At 37.2% G+C, this 19973-nt stretch overlaps 2 protein-coding genes across 4 annotated transcripts; both read left to right on the forward strand.

Moving 5' to 3' along the window:
* Positions 1-1180: 1180 nt before the first annotated feature.
* On the forward strand, positions 1181-4808 carry LOC121099094 (keratin, type I cytoskeletal 12-like). 2 transcript variants are annotated; one of them, XM_040617740.1, is made up of 8 exons: positions 1181-1836; positions 2441-2523; positions 2748-2904; positions 3185-3346; positions 3445-3570; positions 3946-4163; positions 4419-4501; positions 4711-4808. In XM_040617740.1, the coding sequence occupies exons 1-8, from the start codon at positions 1216-1218 to the stop codon at positions 4806-4808; spliced, it is 1548 nt and encodes a 515-aa protein (XP_040473674.1). In that variant the 5' UTR covers positions 1181-1215. The 2 variants fall into 2 exon arrangements, with proteins under 2 accessions (XP_040473674.1, XP_040473675.1); XM_040617741.1 differs by having other exon boundaries at positions 3946-4157.
* A 3909-nt stretch (positions 4809-8717) lies between these two features.
* On the forward strand, positions 8718-15296 carry KRT222 (keratin 222). 2 transcript variants are annotated; one of them, XM_040617336.1, is made up of 6 exons: positions 8718-8840; positions 10927-11055; positions 11819-12039; positions 12989-13065; positions 13250-13355; positions 14719-15296. In XM_040617336.1, exons 1-6 carry the CDS (start codon positions 8745-8747, stop codon positions 14930-14932), a joined length of 843 nt encoding a protein of 280 aa, XP_040473270.1. In that variant the 5' UTR covers positions 8718-8744; the 3' UTR covers positions 14933-15296. The 2 variants fall into 2 exon arrangements, with proteins under 2 accessions (XP_040473270.1, XP_040473271.1); XM_040617337.1 differs by having other exon boundaries at positions 8727-8922.
* Positions 15297-19973: the final 4677 nt, after the last annotated feature.

Here is a 19973-nt window from a genome sequence, read left to right on the forward strand (position 1 = left end):
TGGTGTGTTATTTACTGTACATAAACAGCTGTCAAAGAAAATAATCCTTTGCTTTCTCTGGCATGAATCACTGATAGCAGGCTATCAATTCCTTTCTACATCAATACTTTACTCAAACCTTTGATCTACTGCTCATAATAAGTTTCTGCCCCAAAAAAGCACTGATGATCCTGGATGTAGACAAATTAAAAATTAATACATTTCAGTTGACAAATTAAATGATATAATTAAGCCAGGACAAAGATAGAACAATTTTCTGTTTACCAAAATAACATCAAAAGAAAAGTACATTGGTTTTGAAGAGTCTCCATGCCTAAACCTGCAACAAAAAATGCTATATTTGTTCTTTAGATATGTATTATAAAAGGCACAAGATATGGAAATAATTTTCCTTATTTTGAGATAATAGCAAACTATTTAGAAGAAATGGTTACTTTTCAGCTCAGTTTATACTCAGAAGTATAAACTGTTCGCACAGGTTATGCATATTACACAGAGATATTTCAGTGATGAAAGTTTGCGAGCAGAAAACACAATTGCAAATTTTATTCTGTATAATCAAGATTATTTATGTTTTCATGTTATGATCAACCTGCAGAACACTGAATGTCCATACACCTCTTCAAACATTTCTGTTGATCACTTTTCTTACTTCTTATTAAACATACAGGGAACACTAATCTAGCAGAGGTTCATGCCAGAAAAGTATTATGAAAAGAAACACCTTTTTGACATGCGCACTTGGGAAGTATGACATGGAAGGGATCACTCCACTGACTTAAGCGTACTCCTATAATAACAGCCCCAAACCAAGAAAGCAATGAATATGTAATGACAAAAAAAAATTATTTAGGAAGGATTTATAAATGCAAAAAGAAATTTTTGAGCTCCATTGCACATGGCAAAACATTACCATGATGTCTCAGCTCTACTCCACCCATTTCCCCTCACACAGCAAATACCTGGAGGGCACCAGATTTCCACTCCCATTGGCAAGTCAGATTGGTACATATCACTTCTTTGGCAAGGACATACTAAACTGACTTCCCCTCCAAACAAAAGGGAGAAAGAAAAAGAATTAAAGATCTTCCGAGAAGGTGGGGTCTGCTACTGAAACACCCCCTGCCTTCCCTATATAAAGGTTGAACTGTACTCTGATCTGCCTTGCTCTGTGTTGTATGCTTTGCATAACAGATCCAGAGCACCTTGAGCACCATGGCCTTTTCTGTGCGCACAAGCAGTGGATCCCGGCAATTCTCTTCTCGGAGTGGACTTGGCGGGGGATCTCTGAGAATGCCTGGTTCTAGTGGGGGAGCAGGCTTCGGTGGCAGCGGACTCGGGTTTGGTGGTGGATCTGGTGGAGGTTTTGGTGCTGCTTCTATGCTTGGTTCCGGCTCTGGCTTTGGTGGAGGTTTTGGGAGTAGCTCAGGTGGAGGCTTTGGTGGAGGCTACGGTAGTGGTTTAGGTGGTAGCTATGGAGGTGGCTTAGGCAGTGCTTTTGGGGGAGGTTTAGGCAGTGCTTTTGGCAGCAGCTCAGGTGCTGGTTTCGGAGGTGGCTTTGGTGGCGGCTCAGGATCTGGTTTTGGAGGTGGGTTTGGTGGTGCTGGTGCTGGGGATGGCGGACTTATTTCTGGCTCCAAAAAAGAAACAATGCAGAACCTCAATGACCGTCTGGCTGCTTATCTGGACAAAGTACGATCTCTGGAGGATGCCAATACAGAATTGGAGCGCAAAATCCGCGAGTGGTATGAGAAAAATGGCCCTGGTGTTGGCATCCCTGGATCTGGGAATGACTACAGTAAATACTATCCTATAATTGAAGATCTTCGAAGCAAGGTAGCAAAGCGATGTACTTAACATATCTTTACCTTTGTAATTCTCCTAATAATACTTTGGATAAAAATAACAAATTCCTTTCAGAAACCAAGAGCAAATTTATTCTACAGTCCTGACGCTTTTAATAACCTCTGTCACACTGCACTGGTATCATGTTGAAATTTTCTTATATGTTAAGAGCCGTTCTGTAGCTATATCACACAATAGTCTGTGACTTGGTCTAATTTCAATAAAGGAGAAGACAGTGATGGAATTCAGTTCCACAAAGTCTTGTAGATTACAAAGTTTAGATTTTAATAAGTTTCATATTTCCTAGATCACAAATTAAATTCCTTAAATAGACAGGCTACCTGGCAAGGTCTTCAGAGATTATAAACCATCTAGTCATAGCATGAGAACTGGTATTCTACTATTAAGTGAAGCATGCTGATTTGCAGAAGCTGAAAATCTGTCCTGTATATTTTCATAGTAAATTATACAAGAGTCTAAAAAATTACATTTAATATTATAATCGTACTTAGGATTACAGTTAAGTAAACAGCTATATTGAGCTGCAAAGCCACTGGTCTATAAAATCATTCTCCGAACATTGTTTGTATTCCAGATCATCAATGCAACTATCGACAATGCAAGAATCATTTTGCAGGTTGATAATGCCAGACTGGCTGCTGATGACTTCAGACTGAAGTAAGTATATCTTAATATTACAAAATTTCTTACTAATATTTTAAGGAAAAAAAATCTTTTGTATTTCTTTCCTTGTAGAATACTTTAACATAATTATTAAACAACATTATAATAAGTATGTGTATCAAGATTTCATATTAAAAGCTATGTAAGTACACAGTAATAGTTTGCATTTGACCTCACTAACCATATAAAACTATCATATTTCATTATTTTATTTACAGATATGAGAATGAAGTGGCTCTTCGCCAGAGTGTGGAAGCTGACATCAATGGTCTGCGCAGAGTTCTTGATGAGCTGACTTTGACAAGAGCTGATTTGGAGATGCAGATTGAAAGCCTGAATGAAGAACTGGCTTACCTCAAGAAGAATCATGAAGAGGTACCTTTTTTTTTCTTTGTGAATTCATAACAAGGCACATGGAATTGTGAAATATCAAATTATTCCCTTATTTATGCCAGTGGGAGCTCCTTGTTTACATTATTCATTTTGTTTGCTGTTCTTTTTTGAATTTGCCAAGTCAAAGAGTGAAAGAAATATACAAGCTATGGATTCTTGTTGAAAGATAATTTACATCACGTCTATTTCTTCACATATATTTTTGGTAGAAGCATTTTGCCTTTTATTAACAGAAACTTTTGTTTATTTTAAATCTCTCCAGGAGCTTCAAGGCATCCAAAGCAGTGCATGTGGTCAAGTCAGCGTTGAAATGGATGCTGCTCCAGGAATTGACCTGACCAAGCTTTTGAATGACATGAGGGGACAGTATGAAGTCATTGCTGAGCAAAATCGTAAAGAGGCTGAAGCATGGTTCAATGAAAAAGTAACAACCACAGATGACAAATTCAGCAAAATGTATGAAAAAATGAGTTAAGTAATTGGAACAGTAAATTTACACTCTATTCTTCCTTGTCATTTCAGAGCGGGGAGCTAAAAAGGGAAATCTCCACCAATACTGAGCAGCTTCAGTCAGGAAAGAGTGAGATAACAGATTTAAAACGGACCCTCCAGAGCCTGGAAATTGAACTACAATCTCAGCTTGCCATGGTATGTTCTAAGGACGCTCCTAACTAGTCAGAGTAAATCTTTCAACTTCAAAAGTGTTGTTAGATCTTATACTATTCCATAGGATTTAAGATTTGCATTTATTTCCCATTAAATCTTGCATTCTTTTAGTTCCTAAATAGCAAGAATATGTATAATTGGATTGCAAGTAGCATGTTGTAAAGCAGATGAACTTTCATAGTTCACATTCAGTGAAGCAGCAAAGGCCAGTTTTCAAACTGGTATTTCCAGAAAAAAATAAAAATCTCTAAGTAATGAGGCTATACTTACTTCCATTAAACTATTTCCAATGGTTTTGTATTTTTAAAGAATTAATTTTTCCTCAATCAGAGATTATTTAATATCCTTCTTTCACAGAAAAAATCCCTTGAAGACACTTTAGCAGAAACAGAAGGAGGTTACTGTGCTCAGCTTTCACAAATCCAACTTCAGATTGGGAATCTGGAGTCTCAGCTGTTTCAGGTCAGGGCTGATATGGAGCGCCAGAATGCAGAGTATCAACAACTTCTAGACATTAAGACTCGCCTGGAGATGGAGATTGAAACCTATCGTCGCTTGCTGGATGGCGAGTTTGTGTAAGTACCTAATTTACATAAAATATCTCCTATTTTCTGTAACAATACCCCTTCCAGGAAAAAAAGAGGTAAAAACAAGTGGTACATTCACCAAAAGACAGTAAGGCACATAAAATGATTCTTAAATAATACAGGTATATTCTGAGGAGAATGAACCACTCAGTATTTAAAATAATCAGTGCCAACATGAAAAGGGAATTTCTCCTGACCCTGACAAACATTCTGCACTATAACATATCTCTGATTCACTTTTAGGAGTGCAGGACCGGGAGTTACATTTGAAAGCTCATCCTTGACAGGGTCTAAATCACAAACACAATCACTGGATTCTTCGCAGGGTAGGTAGAACTTGACTGAATAAAATTTTGTTTCTAAAGTCATTCTTGTAAAGAAAATAATACATGCTACTCTGTTTAAATGTGTCATAGTTCATTATACCAAGAAACCAATTTGAAAGAAAAAGGATGTAACTGTTCACATACACGTGCTGCTGCTTTATAATTTTTAACACTTTGATAAATATTTCTTGTTTCATTTATGATGTTAGATCCTGCCAAAACTAGAAAGATCAAGACAATTGTTGAAGAAGTGGTAGATGGAAAAGTTGTTGCATCCCATGTTAAGGAAGTTGAAGAGAAGATATAAGGCACAATCTGATATTGCAAAGGATCCATTCACTCCATGTTTTTTCAAAGCCAAAGTGGATAAATAATTTCATGCAGTTGTATAAAATGAAAAAAATAGATTGGCTTTTTACTAAGATTCTTTTACATAAAAGAAAGCCTGCATTTTCATTCTTAGCAGTCATGCAATATATTTTCTGCTTCAGTCTATTGGTATTACCTGTATTATTGTCACAGTGTTCTATTAAATGTATCATCAAATCTTTGTTCAGTAACTATAAATATGATGCACACATTAGGCATTTAGATATATGCTTTTTATAATTTTTAGTAATTAATAGATAAAATAATTTTGCTATTGTAAGCTCATTTTCCAGTTTTCTTGACTAATAAAAAGAACTCAACAAGCTTTAAGATGTTAGTCTCCCTTTACTCTTCATTTAGGACTGCTGCTCCTGATCGGTATTTGCCACTTCATTGGGTATCTTGCTAAAGCTATCCATTTAAGACAGAAGTTTCTGCAAACAGAACAACATATCTGGTCTAGTGGAAGGTGTCTCTGCCCATGGCAGGGGGGGTGGACTAGATGATCTTTAAGGTCCATTCCAACTCAAACCATTCCATGTTTCTATACTGCAGAGACCACAACCATAGTGGAAAAGTAAAGCTACCCCAGCTTGGCAGCACATGGCAGCCCCAGCCAGGTGGCGGTGGCTCCATGCTGCCCAGTGCTGTCTCGTGGGGTGCAGGATGATCCCCCAAGTCCCAAATTTGGCTCCTGGCTGATCAACTCAAATTAACTATTTAAAGGAATCTCAACCAAAACAAAAACCAAAAAAAAAAAAAGAAAACAGAAAAATTACAATCCCCTTACAATTTACACACCTAAGCCTTTGTGCTTCCTGCCTTGAACCAATAAAAGCTAGGGTAATTAAAACAATAATCAAAGAACTAAGTCAGCATAGTAGAATTGTAACATCTAAAGTCCAGTCAGTTAAGGAAAAAGTATTGTGATAAATAACCCAAAGAAATTAAACAGAAGAATATTCTATATATGCCAGTACAAAGAGAGAAGAACTTGAAAACCTCTTGAGTAAATGCACAATCTTCAACAGTTTAAGGAAGCAATTTCTTTTCTGAAAGCATGCAACACAAGTGTATCTCTTTTTTGTCACCCTTTAAAAGCAGTCCTGATAAATAAATGAAAAGAATCTTACTACAGGTAAAGTATCTCGATAATATTTTTCACTGTTGCAGACTACATTTTAAAGATTTAAATAATTACAATATAAATTAAAATAATATCAGAAATAGACAAATTGAGGTTGTTTATGTAGCCGGTTATGATTACCAAGAGTACCAGTATAGAGACATTCTAAGGTTAGAGGCTGAAGGATTTTTTTTTCTCTTCCCAAGACAGGACAGCATTCATCCTCTTTCTTTCCTATCCATAACTTTTTTCTCATAGGTAGAAAACCTGATATCATATTATCTTCCCCATTATAGACAGCATCTCCATTTTGAAAAGAAAAATACACCTCTTTTGCCTTCTTCCAAAGACATATATACTTTCATAATAATTTTATACAAAGAAGTATGAAATAATGTACAGTACCTCAAGGACTGCAACTGTGATTGCTGTGAAATTCCCTAGTTCATTCAGTGTAGATTTCCACTGAATAACCATAGAGTTTACCTACATACACATTAATCCTGAATGTAATGTTATGATCTAAAAGATGATTTAGAATAGGCTAGGTGCAGTTTAGAAATATGTAAAATCTAGAAACCACTCTAGCTACTGTCTTGTGAGAAAGCAACACTAGCACACGAAAGCAGTTTGCAATCACTACAGCATTATTATGCTGTACCACAGAACCCAAATAGCTTTTGCAGAGTATGCGAACTATAAGGCTAACTGAAATTCAGCATCTGTAATAAAATACGAACATTGAAAGTAGGTAGAACTAAAATTTACATAAATCCTAGTAAAGATACAATTGCTTACACATACCTACCTTTAGCCTACAGGGATCTCATACCCAGGTGTTTCCTTTACACCTGAAAACAAGATGGAAAAAGAAAGTATTAGTGCTAATTTCTTTTTCAAAAGCTTTTAAAAATTGTATCAGCTGGCAAATGTTTAGCTGCTGGTAGTGTGAAGATTCATTCATAGATGCTTGTTGATGCATAAAGTTTGGTTTGTGGGACCACATCCAATATCCCTGCAGACCTCCACATTATACTTCAAACTTTTATTTTTTTATTCATTTCTGTATACTAGACAGCCTTGACTTTGCCTGATACAAATAGAAAATGGTCTGAGTCCCAAGGAACTGAAAGCAAACTGTAAACAATCGGTATTGCAATGCAAAGAAAAAAAAAAAGATTTTAAATTGCATTTCAATTTCTTATTTGCTTAAATACATAACTTTTCCTATTAATGTTTATACTGTCCCAAGGTATAATATGTTTGATGGATTCGTAATGTTTTTATTACGTGACTGTTCTCATACCATCAGTGAAAAACACTGTCAGTATATTGGTTTTAGAACTACATAAAAATAAGACTAATGAAGGCACTTGTAGAAAAGATAGCGGACAACAGACCATTCTCATCTCAGTCCAGGACAGCTGAAAAACAGCCAGTAAAGAAAAATAAAATCAGAATACAGGATCCTTTTACATGTGCCAGCAGACAGAGCCAAGAACAAGGAAGCCTTACACATACAAGGAGACTTTTAAGTGGTATAATACCTTCACTTTGAAAAAGATGAGTGTCTTGCAGAGGTTTATTGCCTTTTTTTCTCATTTTACCAATGTATATTCTTATTTGGAGCCTAAAAATGCATTCTACCTAGTGAATTTTAATTTTTTACTCAAATCTGAATTTTTTCACTAAATACCTTGTATGGTGCATTACTGCAAAAACTTTGAAAAATGGGTAAGAGCCATTCTTAGCAGACAAGACCACTGGATCATAAGTAGCTACAGTGAGCCAGGAAATGAAGAATTATTTGAAGAAAATACAGCACCACAGAACCTATACTTTCTACCTCCCCAGTAGCTGTCAGGAAAGGTTTAAGAGTCTTACAACAATCTGCACATTCCATGAACTGAACACACTGACACAACAGAGGTCCTGTAAACACCTTCAGAAACAAACCAGATGCTTTTGTGACAGCAGTTAGCTATGTTTGAAGTGTTAATTCACCAGAACTTTGTGCTCTGCAGAAGAGGAGCCAAATCCCTTGCCACAAGGTGCACAAGCATTCTTTACCACTAGTAGTGCTGGTTCCTCTCCCTCTTTTCGTGTTCCTGTCCATAAAAACACCAAAGCGTTGGGTGGGAGGATATCCAGGAGCCCAGCTCTTTTTCAAAATGGGATAGTCTTCAACACTAGATCAGGTCAGCCACTTGAGACTTCACCTCTCTGAATTCCAAAACCTTCAAGGATGGAAATTCTGTAACATCCCTAAATAACCTGTTCCAGTGCTGCACAATTGCCTGGTGAAGGCCCATTCCAGCAGCACAGCCATCAGTACAGGTATACTGCTGGGAAGCTGCTCCCTCACCCTCTGCAATTGTACTCTCATGCTGTGCTGCTATAATTTCATCCTTCGTTTTGCTTCCCTTAACCTCACATTTCTGAAGTTATAAAAAAACACAGTCACAGTGTCACAAAAACATAAAGATTTTGTACATACTCGTTTCAGCACATAATTTAGGAATCATTACTTTAATCGCTGCAAAAGTGACAGATCTTTGCTGTACTAAACTTGCTTTTAGAAATGATTGGAAGCCTCTGACCTTCCAGTACTTCCTCAAAAATACAGCTCTGCAGCTTTAAAATCCGCCTGCGCTCGCTCTCCCCTCACTGCAGGCAGTGAAGGCTCTGCAGCAGCCGGCTCACCCTATCAATAGGGTTCGGTTAGCCAAGGGGGAGGATGGGAGGAGAATGGAACTGTCCCGGCTCCTCAATGAGACCAGGGCAAAGTATGAAACACTCATCACCAGAAATCAGATAAAGACCGTCATCACAGCAAGGACCCAGGTAATGACTTCATACAGACATACACCTTCCAGAGTAAGGAGACAATCCCTGTCTATACAGTTCCTCCCTCAGCCTCTATGAGGTACAGTATTTCCTTTTCAATGCAGCATATTATTGGGGAGGGATTTTGATTTTACTGCAGTAAGATGTGAACTGAAAGATACGGAAATAGATTTTGTCTAAGGTATGAGATTCACACTAAATGAATGCTGTGTAATTCATCTGGATGTTTTTCTGTACCTGCAACAGTGATATTGTTGTGATTTAAAAAATTATGACATATGCTGTAACATGGTAACCTCTAGCACCATTTAGTTATCCCAGAGGAAAAGTGAATCTTAAAAATCAAAGGCAGTGTAAATAATCCATATATATATATATACAGAAAGCTTTACCATTTTTAGCACCTATATTATAGAAAACTGTACCTTTTTAGGAACTATTTTATATTGTTCACAGTAAAACTATGTTAAACTCTTCAACAAATACATTTTTTTCTTTCATACAGATTGATTAAATGTTATCAACACACAATGCTACTATTATAGACTGACATACAAAACATCTCTAAAACCCAAGTGAACCTTGAAATAAAATGGCAAAACGATTTTCAGCTATCAAATGTCAAGAAATTCAGGGTGAAAATTAGGTATTGTATCACCTTATTGTACTTCTTGGGTATTGCAGAAATGCTGGAGGTTTATTTTAACCACAGGCCAGGCTGCTGCTGCAGTCTGGCTGGTCTACACAGTAATCCAGTGACACACAGCAGCTACAAAGTAGATAATTAAGCCAAGTTTATATTTGTGTTTGGCACAAAGCAGCCAATGTATATCTATATATTCTTGTCACATAAATTCTGCAGTACCCAGGCAAAAAAAGGGTAGGCAAAGAATATTGACTGTTCACTTGTGCATTAGCCAAATTTAGATTTTTCATCAAAATGATGGCATGGTAAAATTACAATACATCAGTATGTTACGGGGGGGGGAAAGGAATGTATTTTACTCGCTTCATAAGACCTGAATTAAAGAGTTCATTTTCTTAGAGTTGATGGCATCATAAGAACCTACATAAAGCAGTAAAATATGCAAAAGAGCATGTATTGTTTCAAGGGCTTATGGCATCCTCACCACTTGCAGTAAAACTCAGAAGCAAAAAAGAAAAATAACTTTCAGAAGTAAAACAAACATTCTGGAAGTTAAATGCATGAACATATTATCTAAATAAAAGACGAGCTCAAATCTAAAATGACCCCACACATGCTCAGGACTGGCTTAAATGAACTACTTTTAATTGGATTTTAAAAAAGGCAAACCCCCACATTTTCTTGCAAATACAATACAGTGCTTTTTGACTATTTACTTTTTTCCTAAGAATAAGCTTCAGCCTTAAGGATGGCAGATTATCTCAAATAATATTTTAGATCGGGATTAAGCTTAGAACAGGCACCTCATTTCTGACTTTTAACACCCGGGTGACAGCATATACTCAGAAAACAAATCAATATTTTCCTTCCTGTGATAAGTAAATCTTAAAAGTTAAGAGGACAAGGAAAAGTTGTAGATTTGGATCAGGTTGCTGTTCATACTTAAATGAATGAAGGTACTTGCTCTCAAATGACAATCTGAAATCTAATCAATGACTAGATCAGGCAAAAACAATTACAGCAATTGTCAATTGTGATATACTCATGCACCCACTGCAAAGGGCTATCTCTCTATAAAACTGTTCTTAGAAATCAAAAATACATTAAAAACCTTATTCAAACCTGGAAGCTTGAACTAACTGCAGTTCCTCTTATTTCCATAAAGTTAAGCCCATTTACTCTAGCCGTGAATAAGGTCGCAACACAACTGGTTAATTTGTATGGGAACTCCTCTACAAGAAATATGTTAGTGATAAAGATGCAGCCAACTACTTCCCATCAAACACAGAAGGATAATCGCTTCCCATCTACACGGTACATAAAATTTAGCAAATTTATATGACTCTCAAAAAATTCCAACTAGATATTTTGTGTATCGATTTCATTTTCATTATTTGAATATTTTTAAGATTGTTATCTTTTTTATATCTCCTGTAGCTAGAAGAAGATACAATTAAAAGAATGGACAAAGATGCAGAAGCATTAAAGGCAGCCAGAGCAGAACTCTGTGAAGCGAGACGGCAGTGGCACCATATGCAGATCGAAATTGAATCTCTCCACGCTGTGGTAAGCATCGTAAAATGAAATTTGAAATATCCTGGAAAAAAATTAATCTTTTTCTTGATGTAAACTATTCCACAATTCAGTTGATATAACAATAACATCCACTATACAGCCGAAATACCACACACAGAGAAATGCATGGACTTTCAGCTCAGTGCACACAGCACTCACCAACAAGCAGTAACCCAGTTGTTTGCTCACATTTAAGAGTATCACACATTCCGATTCAGGATCTGCCATGCAATATACACATCTTTTCGTGTTTTCACACCTGCCAAACATATATTTTTATGATACTCCCTCATCAAGTTCCTGGTCATTCTACCTAACCAATTCACATCAGGTTTAGAACTTTTTTTGAATATGTGGATGAAGTTTATATATTAATTAATGATAAAATATGTTAGCAATTTACTGAATTCAGTAATATAATAAGCCACAACAGCACACAGACCACTCAGTTTTCATACAGTACTGAGCTGGATATCATTTTAACCATACAGGTAAAATCAGGTATGTGTAAAATGAATGGTAGTGGATTGCTGGTACAACAAAAGGCTACATTTTTTTATCCTATCTTGAATTATTACAGGTCTTACCAGAAAATTTCTCAGCAAAATTATTATATTAAAAGCTTTACTCCTGTTCCTAAAGAATATTCTTAAAAGAACTATGTATAAAAATACACAGCTTGTTAATTAAAAGTATGTATGACATCTCAATGCATATACTTTCCAAACCTTAAAATATGAGTTAAATTTAACAGGAAAAGGGTTTGGAACGTTCATTACGTGCCACAGAGCAGCAGTACCACATGCAACTACAAAATTTAGAAGCTGAGATTGAATGCTTAGAGAAAGAGCTACTGGAAGTGAGAAGAGGTATTGAGAAACAGCTTCAAGAGCATGAAATTCTCCTGAACACAAGGATGAAACTGGAAGAGGAGATAGCAACATACCGCAGCCTGCTTGAGCAAGAAGAGAACAGGTATTTGTTTAGAAAAAAAGTACTCAAATTTGTCTTCCGTTTCATAAGTTCTCATTAAAATATTCATCAGAATTGTAAATACATGAACCAATCATTAAAAAATTACAGTATAAAAATCCTTAAAAATGGTTTCATTGTAACTTCACTGATTCCACGCTTCCTCGAGCTCAGAGCATCTCCACGATGCGTTGCAGATGACAGCACGCTTACTGCACCCGCGCTTGAGGCGCTGCACGTTGGTGTAGACTTTGTACGCCATGAGCTGCCTGTTTGTCTCAGACCGTTGATGAAGCAAGTCCATACGCACAACATGCTGGGAGAGGAGTTCACATCTCGGCACACGACAGATGTCCATTTGCACGTGGAATTCATGCTACTCAGGATCATTCGAAGTGTGTTAAGGCACACAATAGGATGCTATTTAAGAACATACCTTGTAGTGACATTGTGCTTTGGTGGTAACTCCTCATGTCTGCCCTCTCCCTGGTACAGAAATGCCAATATTTTGAAATGTAGACATGAGAAAGGCAGCTATACAAATGTAAACAACAAGGAGGATAAGGAAAAGGCAAAATACCACCTCTTGCACTCAGCACTGGCATCTTAACAAAACCAAGCACGTGATTCTGAACTCTTTCAGTGGAACATTGCCTCCCTCAGTCCTTTCTACAAAAAATAGAGAGCTTCAGTCCAGGAACCTCAGATATTTGCATAAGATGATTCCAAACAAGGGAGTCAGTTTCAGATTTAACGCTTCTAACTCTGAAAATACACCCAATTCAGTACTAATAAAATTAAGTAACTCTTCCTAGCACACAATAAACTGACTAAAAACTGTCCAAAAATATGGTTCTCATATTTTTAATTTTTTGATAGCTGCTCTTAGACAAGTTTTGGATTAAAGTAATTCAATGTTACTTGATGACAGCAAGAATTTTTATTTTTGCAGGTTTCGTTGCTCTATACCTGACCAGGAGGATGACAAAAAGCCTACCACCAGCAAGACTGCCTTTACACTGCCTTCAGGTGAGTTTTTAGACACTTTCCCCTTAGGGGACTATGGCCCTACAGGAGGTTCCTAACTACTGACAAATTACTGGATATTACAAAAGGATCTTGTTCCAGTGCAGCAGGAGGAAAAATACCTCTAGGTCCCGTGTCCTGACCTTACTCTTCTGCATGCCCAGTATACCTACATTTTCTTTTACAGACAGTGTAAAGCAGCATGAAACTGAGAAGGTGGAACTGATGACAAAGCAAGCAATCCTAGATGGAAATATTATGAAGGAAAGCGCTGAAGCTCATGGCACTGTACAGTAAGATAAACATGAATTTAACAAAATAACAATTGACAGTAAATGGTAGCATTAAATTTCAGTAGCTTTGAGCTTTCCTTTATTTAGTATCTGTTATATCATGCCCATACAGCCAAGAAGCTGCAGACTAACAGTGAGCATTCTTGAAGGTATATTGAATAGCATGTTTTAACAATACATTAAATTTTAAAGTTCTTTTTATTAGCATTTGCTTCATAAGCAAACAATATCATGATGATGCTTCTGATTTGTAATTTCTGTTTCTGTTAAGAATGAAACTATGAATAATTCATCTAGTTAAGGCTGAAAGCAAAGGAGCCCATACCATGTTTGCAAAGTTCCTCTGGGGCATATTTATGCACATAAATTCAGGCTTGGCTGCTCTAACTTGCTATTTGGAAACTCCTACGTTTCACCAATTACCAAACAGGGAATGGAGAGCTTGGCTCCTAAGTAGGCATGTGAAAGTCTGTTACTATGTATTATTCACCTTAAATTACTTTAATAGTATTGGATTGCCTCGTTGTTTTTTTTTCTCTCCTGCTGCTCTTTAAGCTTTTTTGTAGACGGGCACTTTACATTTAAAACAAACTGTAGTGTACTGTTTTACTAATACTTAACTGTCATCAGTTGTTGAAAACATGTAGAAATTCGGACTAAGAATTAATGCCATCATATAGTCCACCCTATACACTGCATACCTGCATCTTATTTTCATACAGCAGCTCTGTTGCCCTCACAGTCAGATTTGCAGGGGGTTGCTTGGCTGGGTACAGTTTACCTAAGTGAGTCTCCAGAGTTGGACTTTTAGACCTGGATCCTGACACATGCTCAGAGGATTACATCAACAGGATTTGCGCGCCAAAGTAATACTGAATCAGCTGGGGTTTTAATTCCCTGTATTTTACTTCTGCCCTTTTTTCCTTTTTTTTTTTTTTTTATTACTGTATATCTACATTCTGATGTCTATAACGAGAATTTTCTCCTCCCTATTCTGAAGGCTTTCAGTTGCTGGAATTCTGCCCTGCCCACTGTAGTAAGGAGGCTTCTTGCAAAGTTTTTGAGCTTGGATTCCAGACTTTCTCCTTGGAAACAAATTGTCTGATGTGTTTGGAGCAGTGGTTTTGTATCCATGTCTCCTTAAAAGTACAAGAACAAGAATATAATGAACCCTCGCCCGTTAGTTAGCTTTTCTGGAGAATGAACCTGTGAAAAAAAATGAAAAATTCTAGTGTCTTGGTACCCATCTAAAATAACTTGACACTTTATTATGCAAGGTCTCTCTACATTTTAAAAGCAGCCCTGAAGATAGATAACTCATATTGCCTAAATGATTATAAATATTGTTGCTTTATTGTTTCAGGACAGAAAAAGTGGATGAAGTCATTAAAGAATGGGAAGGGTCTTTCTTTAAGGACAACCCTCGCTTAAGGAAAAAATCAGTTTCACTGCGCTTTGATCTCCACCTAGCAGCAACAGAGGAAGGATGTTTACACACTAAGAAGAAAACTCTTCCTAACATTGAAGTCAGGCTGGTAATGAGGAGATCTTGCAGTATTCCTTCTATCAAACCTTAACCTACAGCAAATTAACCCAAAGTTCATCTCCAATGGGCTCTGGAAATAAACTGTAGATGGACTTACAAGGCTATCTTGTTACAACAATGAAATCTTACTGATTAATACAATAAACACACACAAGTCTTTTAAAAGAAAGGGAGAAGAGCAAGGGAGTTAAAATTCCAAGAAATCTAACTTCTACTAGTTTTATACTCTGGGTGCAGCCCTTTAATTTTCTCATTATTGTTGTTTTGTAGAATTTCACCAAATATTGCAAAAATTAAACTGTAACTTTATACTTTGACATATTCTGCCTTTTAAAAGAGAACTTGTTTTCCCTTTCTGGAAATGACAAATGCATATTTCATGCTATTATTCAGTATTGCATACATATAATGACTGATGAATCCTTCTAATAATTTATATCACAACTGACATAATTCCTGAAATATATTTTAAAATAACACTTTCTAACAGAAAAATTACATACAAAGATGCTCTTAAAACACATAAACTATTAGCAAAGAATTTTCTTTTTAAAGTGGCTGTATTTTTAAATTATTTTTTTTTTGGCAACAACTGAGCAAAAATGTCTTTCCCTCACATAATTATACACACATTTTTAAAACTGTTGTTACAAACCAGTAATATTTTAGCCATACTCTTCCTCTAATTTTGAAGCAGTAATTTCCAATGAAAAAATCAGTCATGCTCTTATGTGTCCACACATAACTGTACTACAACTTTCTTAGCCGCAGCAACTAAAATTATACTTCTTACTTGTTCAAACAAAAGGTGTCAACTAACCATTTTAATGCTGTTATTTAATTAATTTTGTTTATTATATCAGTGTGAATTAATTTTTTTTTCAACAAATTAATCTCCTGACAAATATTGTAAGTTATGCTCTCACTATTATGCCAGGGTACAACCATTATTCCTTCAAACTAAATGGACAAATAAGGGCTACATATTCAAAGTAAAATTCTACCATACTCATTAAGCATCCCCCACTACTACTTAAAGTAGCTATGGGCAAATACAAAGTACAGTAGATGATCTTGCATCAGTACACAGAAAAAACTCAGACATACTGCTTCATAACATTATGAGATAAATTTCAAACAAAAATTCAAACAAAATTGTATGAGGGCAAGGATGATTATGAGGATTTTTAAGAGGCATGGATGTCACAAACTCGCCAAAATCACTGGGATTGCAGGAGCTCAGAATCTAGGAAAACCATGTACTGTACTTGCTGGAGTCACAGCAGCATGTAAAAGATTAAGTGTCAGTATTTGCCTTATTACTTATGGCATGTGTTACAAAAACTGATACTACAAATTCTTTCAGTGTTAATTTATGGTTCTATCTTTTGTTAATGGTAAGAACAATGCATTTATATTGCCCACCGTTCTATATCTACTGTATTAAGCTGGCTAATTATCATTAACCTTAATACTGATCTGGTGTTGTTAATACTTGAGTATTTGGCATCCTGAATGTATTAGCCTGCTCTAGTATTTTTACTATGCAGCTTTTTTTTGTGTGCTTATACTCCGTAAATTTACAATACTTGAATTTAAACTAAGTTTTAATTGCTTCAAGGCACTTTAAGCAGGGATACGAATTTACCAAAGTAAATGACATTACTACAATAAAAAAGTATTAAAATTGAGTTTGCCCATGCATTTTTTTTTGTTTTAATGTGTATACCTTAAAAGGAAAGACGTAACAGAGAAATACAAAATAAAAGTTGTAGATAAAATCTGTAACGCTGCAACCAAGTGTTCTCTAAAGGTCTCCTCTACAATTAGAAAGGCACAGATTCCCCAAGAATCTATATCATGACATGTGAGTGTCCTCCTGCTACAGAATTACTCTTTTTCTAGTAAATCCAGTAACCCTGACTAGATCTAAAGTCCTTTGTTCCAAGTACTGTACAAGGAAGAAGACAGCATTTGGCACACATAGTTTACAATCTAAAAGATAAGCTGACAGCCAAAGATAAATAGCAAGGAAATATGTAACAGAAACCTAGCTTATTAACTTCAGAACTGCTCAGACAGACTTCCTCATGCAGGAAGAGCTTGCACAGGCATATAAAAATTACTATACAAATACATGGAAGGTACCGCCATCTCTACAGTAAACAGTAATGAAATCATCTTACTCACAGACACATTTTTTTCTTTAACTGGGGGTGTTTGGCTTATCCTCAGACCTCCTCTAGGTAACTCCAGATTTACTTTTTTTTCCCCCTAATGATAGAAACCTCATGGAGCATAGTAAAGAACACATACCTGACTTCACCTTGCTATACAACCTCCATATTATTTTAGAATAGAAAAATTACTGTGTATCTACAGTAGACATTGTCTGGGATGCTAAGTAACTAGATAAAAAAAATACTTTCTGCATATACATTATTTCATCCAACCAGTATCTGACCTCAAGGTTCTTGCAGCCATCTGGCCTCAACGACAGCACAAGCACATCCTGAGCTGTCCTGTGATGAGAAATTTATTCCACACACAAAAGCTGCCATTGTTTAACATTGGACTTGCCTTCTCATGAAATATACAGCTGCTACTTGAAGTTTGAAACTGGTATAAACCCAGTTACACTATTTTAAGACCATGAAACCCGATGGATGCTCTAAGGGAAAAAAATAGAGTGCAGTTTAATAGCTGTTTCTGTTAACACAAACATTCTATAAGCAGCCCACTCTTGCCTGCTCAGGGCTATTTTCTTCACGTGGGACCTACTGACACTGACTTCATTAGCTGCATTAAGAATTGCTGCTACTCTAGACCTGGTTCAGGTGTGCATCCTGGTTTTAACTGTTTTCTCCCCTTACAGAACATAGCTATCTTTTGTGTTATTCACAAATTCCACCTCTTCAAATGTAAAGAGCTTACTCTTCTGTTCTTAAACTACTTGCACTTCCAGTAGTGTCAGGCATAGAAAAAAATATTCACAATAAAACCTCACCCTGATTTTACATCATTTTAAAGCTTAATTTAAAAATCATTAACACTGAAGCTTGATAATATGGCAAAGAATTCTTCACTTCTGTGCTGCTAATTTGTATCAGCTGAGCTACTGCCTTGTAATACCTGCAAATGTCTGATATAAAAACAAGTTTCATTGTCTCAACCTACTTTACAGTGAATATGTCTGCATTACAAAGCTTATGAAATTGCTGCTAATTAAAAGTTGGATAAGAGCCAACTATTTAGAGCCCCCTGGTTAGCACAATGCAGTATAAACAGCCCTATTAAATCAGTAACACTACTTATGTGATACTGTATATTAAAAGGTGTACACAGGCAAAATCTTTCACTATCACAGCATGGAAATTAGATAGTGAAGTAAAAAACCCTTCATAAACCAAAGTAAGGAAAACATTGCTGGCTTCAAAAATACACAATGATTCAGAACTATTATCATGGAAAGTGAGTATCAGTAAATGTACTTGAACATCATAATAAGTGTTTCAAAGGCTGCGCAAATTTAGATTTTATTTTAAAACTAACAACATTAAATGCATTTTAACACTATCAACAAACCCAAGTTATAATAAACTAGAGATGAATGAATGAAGCGGTCAAAACCGGAGGAAAAAACAGGTTATTTTTCACCTCTTAACAAGTATTTTCTCACCTTCTCTTTACAAATATTCTGCACAGGTGGAACTGGTAGACTAAAGAGACATATTTGGCTGGTTGACTGAGGAATCTTTTCAATTCTTACTTTAATTATCATACGGAAGTCATAGGTTATTCTGCTGCATGTCAACAGACTTCCATTGTGGCCACGGACAGCACACTATAGGCAGATGAGAGCAGCGTTCTTGTCTCTATACTTGTTCCTAAAAATATGGTTGATTTAAGAACGAAAGCAAAAAAGGCCCAAAACGTAGGCATCAAGAAGAAATGGGCCTGACTTGCAGCAACCCGGTATCATACTCAGTTTTCCTTTTCACCTTCTGCTGTATTTTTAGGTTTGGTTGGTATCATCTGTTTGGCTTTCCTTCAGCTGCCACATTCACCAGCTCCACCAAAATCCTCCTTTATGGATGTCTAGAAATCAGTCCTATTAGCTGTGTGACAGAATTTCAATGCCAAACTTTAAGTTTTCATATTTAATTCAGTCACATTAACAATTTCCACTGGAAAAAAAAAAAAAAAAAAGACTCCTGTGCTGAATGCTGGGATCTGAAATTCTTCATCTTCCTCACACACTCAGAGCCATATGGTGTTATGTAGTTTGTATTTGCAAGCTTTTTACCTCTGTGTATGATACCTTCAGAAATTTCTGCAAGAAATTGTTCTGGATAATTCCACTGCTTCCAGTCTATTCTGTAATTCACAATCCCCTGTACTCAGCAGCTAGCTGTCCCAAGTCTGACTTAGTTCAAAATTATAAACTACACAGATTTATAAACTAGGATCTCTCCCATAGCCCATATGACCAGCATTCCTTCACACCACTGCACAGGCTTCCCCTAGGCCGCCTTCTGTTCACACCTTCCATCGACGCACCGGCATCCTCCCACCTTTCCTCACGGCACGGCAAGCACGACCAGACGGAGGGCCGCATCCTGCTCAACCTTTTCTGAAGGGATGCCATTCCCAAACCACTATTTCAGCACCGCACCGCACCCCTTACACAGACACAGGGCTCCCCGCAGGGCCGTTCACCTGACCTTAGCGCCTGTCTTTACGGGGTTAGTCGCACATTACACCGCAGCGTTTCTCCAGCCGCCCCCTGTGCAGCCCGCCCGGGCGCCTCAGGGCGCCGCGTGCTCCCTCTGAGGGGAAAAAGGCGCCAAACCTGCGGGCGTGAGGCGCCGCCGCCGCCCCCCCCTCCCCGCTCTGCGCCGCAGATTCGCCACCGGGACACGGCGCCGCCGCCTCTCCCGGTCCCGCCAACACCGGGGTCATGGGGACGGGGGGGGGCTGCCCCGCGGGGAGGTGGCTCGGCTGAGCTGACAAGAACGTGAAGGGGGGCAGCTTCCCGCCCGCGCCTTCCCCTGACTGTCGCGAAGGGGACA

Source organism: Falco naumanni, chromosome 18, assembly GCF_017639655.2.
Source record: "Falco naumanni isolate bFalNau1 chromosome 18, bFalNau1.pat, whole genome shotgun sequence".
NCBI lineage: Eukaryota > Metazoa > Chordata > Aves > Falconiformes > Falconidae > Falco > Falco naumanni.